This window comes from Mastacembelus armatus, chromosome 1 (assembly GCF_900324485.2).
Source record: "Mastacembelus armatus chromosome 1, fMasArm1.2, whole genome shotgun sequence".
Lineage (NCBI taxonomy): Eukaryota > Metazoa > Chordata > Actinopteri > Synbranchiformes > Mastacembelidae > Mastacembelus > Mastacembelus armatus.
The window spans coordinates 22,564,205-22,578,821 of record NC_046633.1 but is presented as its reverse complement, the minus strand read 5'-3'; the positions used below and the strand labels follow the sequence as shown (position 1 = coordinate 22,578,821).

The following is a 14,617-nucleotide window of genomic DNA, read 5'->3' as shown; positions in this document are numbered from 1 at the left end:
ACAGATAATGGCTGTTTATCAGTTATTAAGCTTGTGTCAATGGTCTCATGCTCAGGAGATGAAACCAGATGATGAAGAATGCCAGTGATGGCAATTAGTGCAAAATGGGGCATGTGTGAATGGTGGAAACATGGTTGTTTTCATTGCCCTTTTGGAATGAAAACTCTCAAAACTATACGCTCAAATACATATGGGAATTACAGCACTGTCTCTTACATCCCATGAAAAAGGCCATAGGCAGGGACGGCCCTCTTCCCCCCACTTCAAGGCCAAGCAGCAATAGAGGTGGAAGTGAGAAACTACTGTCACCATTCATGGCTTCTCTCCGGCTCCTCAGCTGTGCCATTTTCAATCAATAGCTTTTAGGAAATCAGCATCTACCCTGCAGTTTGAACTGAAAGGGCTCTTTTGTTGTGAAGCCCATAGTGTGTATAATGATCTCATGCTGAAGAAACATGCACATTTTTCAGAGGCATTTTCTCCTATTGCGGCAAATCACATTATAAGTTCATGCTCAAAGTAAAGCCTTAATGGCTTGGGGGAAAAGATGCATTCAGCGAAGCAGGAATTAAGGTGAAGCCTACCTATCTGCTGATGTAAAGTGGATGGAAAGCAGTGTGTTTTTGTAGCACAAGACTTGCATGTGAATAAGATCTTCTCATTTCCCCTCTGGCTCCAGGTGTTTATTGGAACTACCAATTCCCATCTGTGTATATGCTTACCTCCTCCTCCCACTCTCCATCTCTTCACTATCTATCATGTATCGATGCCTGGAGCAGAACAAGAACAGAAGAATGACCAAGGAGAAGTCAGACAACTTATTATTATCTCAAAGCAATATACTCCTTAGATACAATGCTGTTGCAGTGATGAAGATAAATGATGTTGCCAGTAATGGATTTTACAGTGTGTCACAGATAACAAATGTGAATGTATGGTTGCATCGTTCCTGAAAAAGTGATCACATCCTTCACTAACAATAGGATTTTTGTTATTGTATTGAAAAAATGAAGTTACTTTCCCCTTCTGCTTTGAATACCATACAATGATATTAGAGCAGCACAGCTTAGTCTGCAGTATCTTAACTAAGTGAACTAAATATACTAAATAAAAATACTTGAATTTCAAACTGAATTTGCTGTGATGTGGAATCAGCTCCCTTTTCTGAATCTAACATCGCCATCTGTCTGTTGAGTAAAGCAACTGCACCATTCATAAATTTGACGTGCGATAAGTTTATGCAAAATGTTCTGCACATGCAACCTCTGGAGGGAGAGAACGTGAAAAAAGAAGCAAAGTCAGCATAAATTTGCCCACAGTGAGTGTTAAAAATGTCTTTTACATGCCATTATGACAGTTAACATGATTATTATAATAGATATCCACTTCTGCAGAATAGTCCCCCTGATCTTCGTCTTTTTCCCTGGCATTCATACAGTTAATTAGCAGCCTACTTCAAAAAGACATATTTGTTTGCAAGACCTGTAGAAACATGATGAAGGAACCATACTTAAGAAAATGTTCAGTAAGTCTACACAAAGTTATTAGAGATTTCTTTAGATTATCAATGGATAAGGGTGTGTATACACAATGCTATACAAAAAAGCATCTTATTTTTGTTTTGCAATGTATAGTGACACAGTAGCAACGGTGGTGTCCATACATATTTTAAAGTAGCAATACCACAATGAAAAAATACCATCATATATATTATATACAATTACAAGAATAAAGAATTTTGTCAGCAAAAAGTTAAAGGTAATTTTAAGTACTGTGTCCATCCATCTATCCATCCTTTTTACTGCTTAGTCCAATTTAGGTAGCACAAGGGGCTCAAACAGGATTTGAACCTGGAACCTTCTTGCAACATTATCATTATTGCCATCTGAGGGAATGAAGCTACGTTGAACTTGTTAATAAACCCACCCATTGTTTTAATCACACCCTTGATCTTGTTCTGACTTACGACATCGAAATTGAACATTTAATAGTTTTTGCCCCAAATCCTTTTTTGTCAGATCATTCTTTAATAACTTTTGAATTTAAGATGATGGATCATGCAGCGTTTGGAAGAAAATTCCACTACAGCAGATGTTTATCTGACAACGCTGTTAATAAAATGATTCCATCTTTATTTACATCTATGCCAAGTATAAACATAGTGGAGGGCAGCTGCTTCAATCCCACTCCCTGCCAAATTGATCATGTTGTTGACAGCGCTGTAACCTCACTGCGTGAAACACTTGATTCTGTAGCCCCTCTGAAAAAGAAGTTAGGGAATCAGAGTAGATTAGCCCCATGGTATAATTTACATATTCGTAGCTTAAAGCAGGCATCACGAAGGCTGGAAAGGAAGTGGCGTTCCACAAATTTAGAGGAAATTTTTCTAGCCTGGAAAAACAGTCAACTAACATATAAAAAAGCTCTCCGTAAAGCCAGAACTGCATACTATTCATCACTAATAGAGGAAAATAAGAACAATCCCAGGTTTCTTTTCAGCACTGTAGCTAGGCTGACAAAAAGTCACAGCTCCGTTGAGCCCAGTGTTCCCTTAGCTCTCAGCAGTGATGAATTTATGAGTTTCTTTACAAATAAAATCACAACTATTAGAGATAAAATTCAGCAGATGCTTCCTATACCTGCAATAAATGAATCTTCTACTACAGTAGCTCTTGAATCATCTGTAGGATCCTCAGTTATGTTTAGACTGCTTCTCTCCCATAGATCTCTCTGAATTTACATCAGTAGTTGCTTCATCGAAATCATCAACGTGTCTCTTAGACCCCATCCCGACTAGACTGCTTAAAGGCACCCTGCCATTAATGAACTCATCTTTATTAGACTTGGTAAATTTATCTCTAGTATCAGGCTACGTACCACAGACCTTTAAGACTGCAGTAATCAAACCCTTACTCAAAAAGCCTAGCAAAGTCCCTCTGTTAAGAAAAAGGCATGTGCAGAAGAGGTTACAATTTGCCAAAGAACACTGCTGCTATAGGCCTAGACTGCCCGAGGACCATTGGTGCACTGAGCACCCCTACCCTAACCTTGTTGGGTTTTTAGTTTTAGTTTTTGTAAAGTGCCTTGAGATGATTTGTATTGTGATTTGGCACTATACAAATAAAATAAAATTGACTTGAATTGAACTTAAATCATTTGAAACATCAGGCAGGACTCCAGATACAAGGCTGTGCTAAGAGGACCCTGAGGGCAAACACTGAATGTCCTAACCAAGTGGCCAGCATAGTGATCGGTGCTGAGTATGGGCTGGAAGTCCCAAAGTCAAAATGAGAAATGCCCCTGAAAGTTTAGAATGACCAAGCTAAGATCCTGTGGGACTTCCCCTCAACCTGGGAGAATGGCTTCATCAGATCCCTGGAGCAACATCTGAGATCTCTGTCTAGGCATTTGATAAAGGCTCTGAGCTGGAAGGAGAAAAAAAGACTGCCTGCAGGGGTTAGTGAGGAGTTGTGTGTGTGTGTGTGTTTTTCAAATTTATGCAATGTGGATTTTCCATGAAATTCTTCTAGAGGTTATTTTGTCTAAGTAATTTCAACCTGATTCCTTTTTACATTACATACATTCATTATAAAGTTAGCAACTACTGGTCTTATTTTACCACAGAGAGGCAGCATATCACCTCTTTTCAATGGGCAGAACTACTGAAAAGCAGTAAGAACCAACGTGAACTGCAGCAGTCAAGCCAACAAGAGACACCCGCAACCACTGAAAAAATGCACCTAAAAATTACAGCGCAAATTTCTTCAATATTTAATTGTTACTTAAAATGTAGCTTATCATTACACTTAAGTCTTTTTTTCTTGTAAAATTAAAAATGTGTTCTGTGATACTGATTAAAAAGTGTTATAGGGAATCAAACCTCAGGGCCCAGTGCAACTGACAGTCCTGCTGGTTTTCTAGCACCTCGTTAATAACTAATTACATTCACCTGCCCTTTACATCACAGACTGGCGACTAGTGGTAACATGGCATGTGATGCAAATACACACACATAAATGTAAGTTATAAACAAAAACTGCAATAACGGTATATAAATTCACTGTTACTCTAGCTAAAAAACTTGCAGTATAAACTATTTTTTAACAAGAAGAATTCAATAAATTACTTTATTGAATTACTCATGATTTAGTGTCGATAACACCCAGCAAGGTCTAATTTTTGCACGGGTGTACTACTTGAATTAAAATGTTGTGTATGCACACCACTAAATACCACATTTTTGGTCTGGTTAGCTCATTTTATCAGGCAATACTTGTGGCTCTTATTTTGAAATCTCACCGGATGTGGTATGTTTGATCTCGTTGCCATTAACGCCAGGCAGCCGACTGTCAGACGCAGACTGACTATCCACTCTGTTCACATCATTCAGTCGGGGAAGCTATGTGAAAGTGTGACTCTATCTTCTTGTCGGACTCATCCGTGTCCCGGTCTCCCTAGTCGGCTCAGGATGGATCAGAGGGGAGCTGAATCGGACAGAAACACCGGCAGTACCAGTTTGGTGACGCTGTACGGTGAATTCACGGTCACCGGTAACCGAAAAGTCAGGTGTGCCGTGAGCCTCACGGAGAAGGACCTCATCGTCCAGAAGCTCACATCGGCACCTGCCGGGAGGAATAAGCTGGTGCTCAGCCTGAAAGACTGTGTCGGTTGCCGGGCTTACCGGGAAAATGACAGCGCGGACCCAGCAGCATACTTCGCTGCCTACTTCTATCCGGCCCGACGGCGCTGGATGATGTCCGGGGTGTCGCGGCAGAAAGTGGAGCAGAGCTTTCGTCTCGCCGCGCTCCAGGACCCGCGCGCTAACCACGAGGAGGCAGAGAAGTGGGCTCGCGCTGTCAGAGAACGCTCTGCACGGCAACAGTATCCTAGAGACGGTGAGTGGTCGTTAGCAACGAGAGGGGGAAAGTTGGAAATCAGTGGTGCGTTTAAAGCTGATACAGGACGGCGCTGAAGTTACCGCATATTCTGTTTCGGTAAAGTTAAAATACTAAGATGGGTTGTTACACATCTAACTTAACTAGTCTTAAGTCTTAACTCTATGGAACATAGTAACCCTCTCATGTTTCTACAGCTATTTTTTGCTGTTGACTCCATGATATTTCAGAAAGTATATCAGGTTATATTCTCATCTCTAACAGTTTTGCATTGTCACAGGATATTTCATTACTGGTAATCTATGCCTCATACGACTAAAACAATAATACTGGTGGTGTATGGGAGTCATGTTTCAGTGATCTAGTCTGCAAACAAACCGTTTTAACACAAAGGACACCTGAGACACATGAGGCGTTGTTAGACCTATTGAGTTTAAATAATACCTAGAGATATATAATCCAGTGGGAAATGTTCTGCAATTGGAGATTTCTAAACATAAATGATCTAATTGTTGGTCTATCTCACCAAGCTGCCTTCCATATGAAGGGGTCCACACTGTGACTAAGATAGCATTTCCCCATTTGCACAAATTTATTTTTAAACGAAACAAAATATGCTGCAGTTCTATACTCCCTGTCACTGTGATAAGAACAAGGAGGAAAAACAGAATTGTCTGACTGTATTATTTGCTTTCAAACATGTTGTGATTCAGATACCTGGAGTTTAACCTGAGACAGTAACTTAAGTTTTCTACAGGACACAATCCTTCTTCTAGCTGAAAATGATTTTGTAAAAACTTGGTGTGATTCAAACATGAATACAAATTGCAATGTTGGAAACACTGCAACCTTTAACACAACATAATTTAATTACCTAGCTAATGATGTGCTCACTGGAAGACACATTTGATTATCATTGTAGGTAGTAAGCTATTTCAGCATGCAGGCTTACCTTGGGAGCAGATGAACATGCTCTTTGATCTATTCCTTAAACTTTGTCTCTTGTGTTTTTACATAGTAATAAAAGGACCACTGTATAAAGGCATTATATAGAGCAGTCTCAATACAGCCCCATGCTCACAGCTTCAGGAAGTATAGTGATATCCAAAGCCTGATAGACTTGTTATGCTTGAACAATCAATGGCTAGGGAGAACTAATCATTGTTAATCGCTCAAAGGGGTTCAAACCAAATGTCTGCTAAGGAAAATTATGAGCTGCTATTTGTACTTGGTTATCTATATCTTATCAAATAAGCATTTGTGTGGTCTGTGTGTTATTTCAAGGCTCAATTATGCTACAGAGGTCCGTAGTACTTCTGGCATTGTGATTTCAGTCTAAAAGGAAGCATATGGTAAATTTCCCAATTCACATTATGCCAAAGACCTTGTGAACCACACTAAGTCATGTTCTGGGGCTCTAGATCCAAACCATTACTGTAAATTAGGTCAATGCTGCCTGTCTGACCTAACCATCAATATAGGCACGTGTGTCATGGGCTGGATCTCTGGTATATTCTCAGTATTTAAAATGCATTTTTTTTTTTTTTCAGATCCATTTAGGTCTGCTGAGGGTGTAATGTAGATGGTGTCTGACAATAATAGATTTATGTGCCCATTAGCCTTTAGCATGTAGCTCCTTGTTAAAAGGCATTATACCAAAAATATCGCTTATACAAGAGACCAACTCAATTTTTTTTGATCCATCAATATTTGGTGGTCTTGTTTAATGGAAAAATACAAGCAGGGGTTGGCTATGTATACACATTACAATAATGCTCCTCTGATGCTCTAAAACTGCGTGACAAAGAGAATGGCTCTCTTGCCTGATGGCATTAAATAATAGTTTGCATGATGCAAACTGCAATGTAATGTTCTCTTAAGGCAAAACAAGTTGTAAGTGAATAACTGGGGTGTTCACTCATGGCCTCCTCCAGCTGGTTACTTTGCATTGTTTTTGACACATATGGAGCTTTAGGGCCATTGGTAAGATGTTGGACAGACCATAGGTTGATAAATCAACAATACTTCTGCTCTGTTTGTCCTTTGAAAATTCGTTTTGATGAATGACGGACTAGTTATTTCCTCTCAGTGAGAGGAAGCACCGAACTGTGCAACACACCATAACCTTAAATAGAACGTGAGCTGACATGAGTTTAGGGCTGTCAAAGTCAATGTGATGATAACGTATTAAGGAAAATTCTTTTTAATGCTGCTAATTATTTTGATGCACAATTAACACACACCTGTCACTGTTTCTTTCAGGTTAACTGGTCAGGGAGGGCAGACCTCACAGATTTCCATATAGGGTGCATTTAAAACAAATAGAAAATGTGCAAATTAATTGAGAGTTAACTATTAATATGTCATTAATTGCAATTCAATATTTTAATAGATTGGCAGCAATAATGAGTTTGCTTGACTTATATCTTTGTGGTTAGCTGATGAACATGTCATTCTAAGTCCTGTTTAGAAAACTGCTGCAGTAGATGATTTAATGGTAAATAGCGAGCTTAAAAACACAGAGAGTGGGTCTGAGAAAACAAGCCAACTAAGAACAGGGCAGTGTATTCATACAATGGACCAAAAGATAGTGCTCAATATGCAAACTGCAGTTGTGATCAGTTGACAATGCCATATCACAGTACAATTTACAATGGTAAAAGGAGTGCTAAGATTAGGAGAGCTGGATAATACTGGGTAGGATGTAGTTCCAAGACAATACTTGATTAGTTTAGGTGAACAACTGTCTCATGAGATCAGAACTGCTATATCAGTTTCTTGACTTCGTGGAAGCAGACTTAGTGAAATTAAAAGCTATACGGGTCTTCTCTGTTCTGGCTTGACTTTTCTCATTGGCCTCCGATTGTGGGCACCTGTGCCTCATTGCAGCTCATGCGATTGCTGAGGAGGAGTTTAGTCACATCAGGGGATCTGCCACCTGTTTTCTCTGTGGCTGTTTTCTCACCTGTTTTTCCCTCATGGAGTATTCCCTGCAGATTTGAGAGACTCCCTGGCCCAGCAATTGCCTGCAGCAACGGGCTTGCCTTTCTTTCCCCAATGCTTGATTGTACTTCACCATATGCAGTTCTATCCATCCCTTAGAGTATTCCACCAACACCACTAGTTTTCCATCCTGACCCAGTCTTTTGCCCAATTCCTGCCTGTACTTCTGCCAGATCTACCTGCTCACTCAGTTCTGACTACTACTTGTTCCTTGATTAAGCATATAGCCTGCTCCTATTGTTTCACCTTGTTTTCTCCACAAGTGGTTGCTGAGTAGGAAGTTAGTCTCTTCAGGGTATCTGCCGCCTGTTTTTTCTGTGCCTGTTTCCTAACCAGTTTTTCCCTTGTGGAGTTTTCCCTGCAGATATGAGCGACTCACTGGTCCAGCCATCACCTGCAGAAACTCTTGTAGATTAAGATCGTTATTCTCTTAAACTGAAATCAGGATAGGTTTCATAAAGGTTGTACAATAATGACACAACTGTGTTATTTAGACAACCTTTGGTCTAAATAACTTTCGAATCACCATAGGAATTATGTGTAGTGCTTAATGTACTGTAACTGAATAAGCTGGCAGTAAAAGTATAAATCCATAGACATGACAGTGACAGAAAGATAAGAAGGTCATTATTCAATGTTGTCAGGGGGAGTGGAGCTGCTTCTTTTAGCAGCAAAATCCAGGCCTATCTCAGCGAGTCAGTGCTATTACTAATACATTACCTCAGGCCAAGACATAGCTGAAGCAGGGACAGTGGGTTGTGCAAACACAAAGATGAAGTATTTGTTAATTGTAAGGAAATTTAAGATTTCTCATTTTCACATTTTTAAATGAATTAGTTACACTGAGATGTAAGTAATTTAAGTCAGTTTTTTAGAAGACTCACATTACAGAGTTGATAACCTTTATGAGTTCCATTTGTATTGTTAATTTGTCAGCATGCTCACTTAATCATATTTGCATTTATGAATGTATTTTTATGGAGATTTCAGTGCTTGAACTATAATATGTCTGTAGGTGTGAGAGGGTGATAAGCATGAGTTGTCTGGTGAGTTCACCCCCAAAATGAGGGAGCTCGGTGATAAACTATGCAACTGATCACATCAGTGATCACACCCTTGTTAATAATAATTAGTCTTGAAAGGACAAGGATGACGAAACTTCGCGAGTCTCTTACAAAAGAAGTCTTCTCTCTTACCTTCTCTCTTACTAGTAAAGAAAAAAAAGAACAACAAAAAGAAGAGGTTACAATATGAATATGCAATTTCATGTGTGTTTTCTGGGTAGCAGAAACATTTGTGTGTGTGGTCACAGTAGTGGCGCAACAGTCTTATCCCTGAGGACTCTTTGTCATTGGACATACGATGCAATAAAACTTGTCATGCTGACTCAGTCTTTTGAGCTTTCTCTGATTCTGGGGGCTTGCTGCAGCTCTGTGTTTGTAGTGACAGTGCCTTGCCCAGTGTCCAATAAATTTTTTTTAAGATACACTCCACAGAAAACCCTATCAAACTTTGCTCAGCTACAGCTTGTAACAAAATCTCTCTGTCTATCTCTATATTATATTTCCAAGAATAAAAGGCATTCAGCGCCCACCCAGTTTGCTATTCTCAGAAATGGTCTGTCAAGTCATTCTGTGATTTGCCGACAACAACCACTAATTCAACATCCAGCCTACGGAGCAGCTGGTTCACCGCAGTGAAAGTCAGTTTTTGACTTGTAAAAGAACATGTGATTGTGGTGTCTTTATGGTGGGAAGTCCATTTCCTCCCTGCACTTGCACACAGCACTTTTTTAAATGTGTATATATATATATATATATATATATATATTTTTTTTTTACAGTTTCCAATAATTATGTTTTGCATTCATGCTTTTATCTAAAACTGACAAGTTGCAGGAAGTAAAGTCAAACATAGACTCAGATGGGCTGATGTTAAAAGTAGTTAAACTCCAGTTCCTATTAAAACAAAACTTTCACTAAACAGTAAATTTGAGGCATTGTAGCTGATGTTGTGGCTGACTTTCAGAAAGTTTTGGCTTTGGACTTTGTTTTCATGAATCAACCTAACCTGCCCTACCTAATCTGATCCTGAAACATTACCACCATGTTCCCTCTTCTCTCTGCTTGCCCAACCGTCCCCTATGTTGCACAACAAAAAGCTTAGCATACTGTAGGGACAACTACATGACAGACAGGATGATTCTAATTAAAACCTCAATGTCGTAAACTCTCTGCCTTTCTTAATATAGATCTACAGTGGATTTACCACCAGCACCTCCTCCTACCCTGAATCCACACCCTTTGTGGTTCTGGGTCCGCAAAAAACTGCCTGTGCACTAGAGCGGCTTCCCCTCTTTGATTTACAGCATTATGGACACAAGTCATCACTGCACTAAAGTTCGGTGCTATGAGGTGAAATGAGGCCGCTTTAATGGTGCAGTCCCTTACAGCGCTGTCCAGCTTTAACTTAAAGATAATCCCACCAACAAAACTCAAAAGTACAGGGCAATAATGTCTTTTAATAGAATTTTTAGTACAATCTGATGAGAAGGGTTCACATCAGTAAAATGTGTAATCACAGCACTAAAACACAGCTACATTTCACTTACGATCAAACTCCTTAACTGTACAGTATTACAGTACAGTATTCTGAGTATTACGATTACCAATTGTATCCCTAAATTTTGGACTTTTATGCATGCCCTTAATCATAATAGCATAAATACACTGTCAAACCATTGTTAAGAAATGCTTTCACTGCTATATTTAACATTTATAAGCAGAGACGTAAACATCACATTGTAATGTAGTTGTTGTTTGGAACAATCAAAACTAAACCGAAAACTCACTTATTCTGATTTGCTTTCTACACTTTAGAAAGCTAGGAGTATAGTTGACATTAGAGGTTGACCGATATTTTCTCTGGCCGATGCCGATATTTAGAAATCAGGGCAGCCGATGGCCGATATATGATGCCGATTCTTTTTGCCAATTTTAATTTTCCCCCTTCATCTCTTTCCTGTGTCGGACGCAGAGACACATTTATTGAGGAAAGTTATCCTGCGTGTTTTAGCAAAAATATTCATTTGAATTGCAGCGTTTCTACTTTCAGATTTGTTGCACACATGATAAGCATGGTCATCATCAATTTTAATACACTACAATGTAATTATGCGTTTGAAACGAATGGTTTCCCCCTGCCATCAATATCTGAAGCCGTGTGTGTAAAATGTAAACAGGGCACGGCTACAGTGTGTGCATCGCTCCGTCTCTCACGCAGAGGGAGAGAAACTCTCCGGTACAGAGACAGAATGAATAACATGAGTTTATCCATACAACTCATGCTACTATTATAATTTGGCCGCTGGGCTTGTTAGCATGCTTTGGTACCCGTGCCTACAGCCTAAACTACAGCTCGCTAACAATACAGATCCAAAAAGTTACTCGCAATCGCTCTCCAAAAGTGGCTTCATATTTAACCAATGAAATGTATAAGGCTAAATTGAAAATGAAAGATAAGTACTTTTTTACTATTTTTGGAGGCTTTTCAGCAGATGGGAACATCAGCTCACTGAACACCAGTGGTGACAGTGTGCTTGTCACAAGAGGGGTTCTCACATGTTCCATAACAATGCTTGGCTGGTCGCAGATGTGCCTGCCTATCAGCCTAATGTGCAGTGAAATGAACCGATGCCGATTAATTAACGTGTAAAAAACGGCCGATTAATCGGCTCGGCCAATCGATCGGTCGACCTCTAGTTGACATGAATCGGCATCTTTTAAAAACAAAAAACATAATTAAGCTATAACTTCATGTAGCATGAGCATGTACTAGCAACAATGTGGGCACAATCACACTACTGAATCACAAGAAAAAATATCCTTACATGCAGTATAGTTTGCACAATGATTTGCAGTTTGGTTTGGATGATATGACATTTCGGTAAAAGTTCATCCAGAACTGAACCTCTAATCATGATGAATACACACAGACATTGTGCTGTATTTCCAAGCTGCTATGATGAGGTTAGAGCTGATTTTTAGTTAATTACAATATTGACATGAGCCCGAAATGAAACATTGTGCTGCTACAAATCCAAGTCCTGATCTACTCACCACATGCACATGGCACTACATGTTACCTGCAGGGAAACTTGCAATGTCATGTAATGTTGCAGTTCACAGAATCTGACAGGTCGAATATGGTGCAACACGGCGGTAGACTGAGGCTGAGCACTTGTCGTCCTTCATATGTATAGAAAATACCACAACTTCGTATTTTAATTTGTTGGATGGTGTTTAAATAGCAAATCATACCCCGACCTATTGTGAGTACCCTTGTGCAAATACTGCATTTTGCAGTTTACTTCTGAACATTTAATGTTTGTTAATAACAGTATCTCTGAGTTATGATCTATTTGTTGTACATCATGAGTCTTTTTTGCTTAGCTGATGTTTGTAGTGTCAGAAAGAGGCCAAAGAGATTACACAGAATGTAAACGAAAGATTAAACAAAGGAGTCATTTGGCGCATGAGCTTATATCTGGCATATTACGTAGGGCAGGGAGAGTTTAAGTAACAGGTCAAACACATTTGAATCCATTAATCTCTTTAACAGAGAAACTGGATTTCCTCCTAATGGGTGTTTATTAAATGCTTAGAACACAGAGCATCACTGAGCAACGAGCAGAAACATGAGAGCAGTGAGACATAAACCTGTCCGTTGGGGCGGTGGCTGGGTCCTCTGTCACCATACCCTACTTCAGTTTTTGCCTAACAATAATAAGCACAAAAAACACATTTTATGTACATTTATCACAATGACACAACTGACACAACATTTTGTAAAAATTATGCAAAGCTGAATTATTTTTGACCACTAATGGCCACGCCCATGTTTGTGCAAACTAAGGAAAGATGACAGTGAAACCACAGCATACCATAATTGTGCCATTTGCCACAGACTGCAACAAAGCCAGTGAACGCATTGTCTGCGCCAATTCCACTTTGGTCACAGGTGGAGGTGGATTTTCACAACTTAAAAACAGGTTTACACTAATTTCCTCCTCTTTAGCGGTGGGTGTGCAACATAGCCGGTTTTCAAATGGCAGCAGTAATATGTACAGCACAGTTTATGCTTCTGTGGTGATGTTTTTAAACAACCTTCTCTAGCATGTTTTCCCTGTGTGTACGTGTGTGTGAGTGAATCGCACTCGGAAGAAACAGCATACAGGGAAAGCACTTGTGAGCTACATGCTGCTCAGCTATCGTGTTTACTTGCTAGAGGTCTTCTTCCCTGCCTTTGCTCACACATTGCAGTATTTCACAGATCAGTGAAATTGTGTCAAACCACTTAGTAGGGATATGTATCGGGTCAACCACATCCTCAAACACAAGAACAAAACATGGACCTATTCATAACAACATTGAGCCATATCCCCATTAGTGGTCAAAAAACCTAGTTTTTTTTTGAATGTCAAAAGATGTCAATAATGTCAATATTGCACTTTATTTAGAGCTAACCCTGCCTAGACCTTGCTAAATTGCCAAGTGTCCTGCTTTGTGCTCATTATGATTAGTCTTCTCACTCACACATATGCTCTCTCTGACGAAAATGTTTTTTTCTGATTTGGGCACTTTTAATTATACTCTGAAGAATGTCATGTGAACATTGCATAAGAGCAACGTCATTGTCAAATGTGGGCACAGGGGTAGTATTCATATCGGAGTTGCAAATTTATTCCAGCCAAATGTCAACTAAACCTTGCATTTTTGCAGTTTCAGTCAACATTTGTTCCTTATTTGCAGACAGTTAATGCTTCGTCATTCTTCACTATATGTGTAAAGCAGATTTTAAGGAAGTTGAGTGAGACGCTGACTGACGTGGTAGCAGGTCATCACAGTGAGTCAGTATCAGTTTCCAAGCACTGGTGGTGCTTTTGATTGAAAAAATTACCATGAAGGTCATGGAGTCTATTATTTGCCTTAAAAATAAAATAAGGATGTAGCATACTGAGTAACAGCTGCATTGTTTCTCTTCATCTCTGTCTGGCTAAAAGAAGCTGTCATCTAGTTGAGTGTAGAGCAGAGTTGTCAGGTAGAGCTAAGAAAATTGTCTGCTCTTAGACTCAGACCCAGATACCTATTATGAGCCAGAAAATGTGTTTTTTCCAGCTCCCGGGATTTTCCCTTTTCATTTAGACTGTCATTTCCTATGGCAAATACCTCAGAAGTGATTATTCCATTAAGATCTGGGGAAGTTTCCATGCTCTTGGTTTTGAGGAAAGCAGATGAGACATCTGTAATCACAGATCAAGTGAATGTATTTGAAATGTAGAGCTTTGTTGCTCTACGTTTTTTTTTTCATCTTTGTCTTGGCTGCTGCATGGGAGGATGGTGATGATTTATTTAACTGATTCATAGTCTGTAACAGTGTCGTCCACTTTGTGACTGTTTTTCACAAATGTTTTGTTCAGGCAATTAGCCTCTCACATCGTTTATTCTAATTTTCGCTTCAACCTGATGAACTATATGATAGTGTAGCTAACCAGAAACAGAATAATGTTGCAAGTCTGGTAAAAATGAAGGTCAAAAACTTTATATATGCAAACAACCAGACACGCTATAATATTTTACCTGCCAGCCCTCACCGAAAAACAATCACCTCGATTTGATATAAAAATCCACTGCATAGTCCTGCATGGTATGTTTAGACTG

General features: G+C 39.4%; 1 protein-coding gene across 1 annotated transcript in view; it reads left to right on the top strand.

Moving 5' to 3' along the window:
- Nucleotides 1-4,354: 4,354 nt before the first annotated feature.
- The window catches only part of LOC113128885 (sphingosine kinase 1), a 36,455-nt gene continuing 26,192 nt past the window's right edge, over nt 4,355-14,617 (top strand). The window contains exon 1 of the mRNA XM_026304508.2: nt 4,355-4,895. Within this exon, the coding sequence (XP_026160293.1) occupies nt 4,469-4,895 (427 nt within the window). The 5' untranslated portion in view covers nt 4,355-4,468. The remainder of the gene's footprint in view (nt 4,896-14,617) is intronic.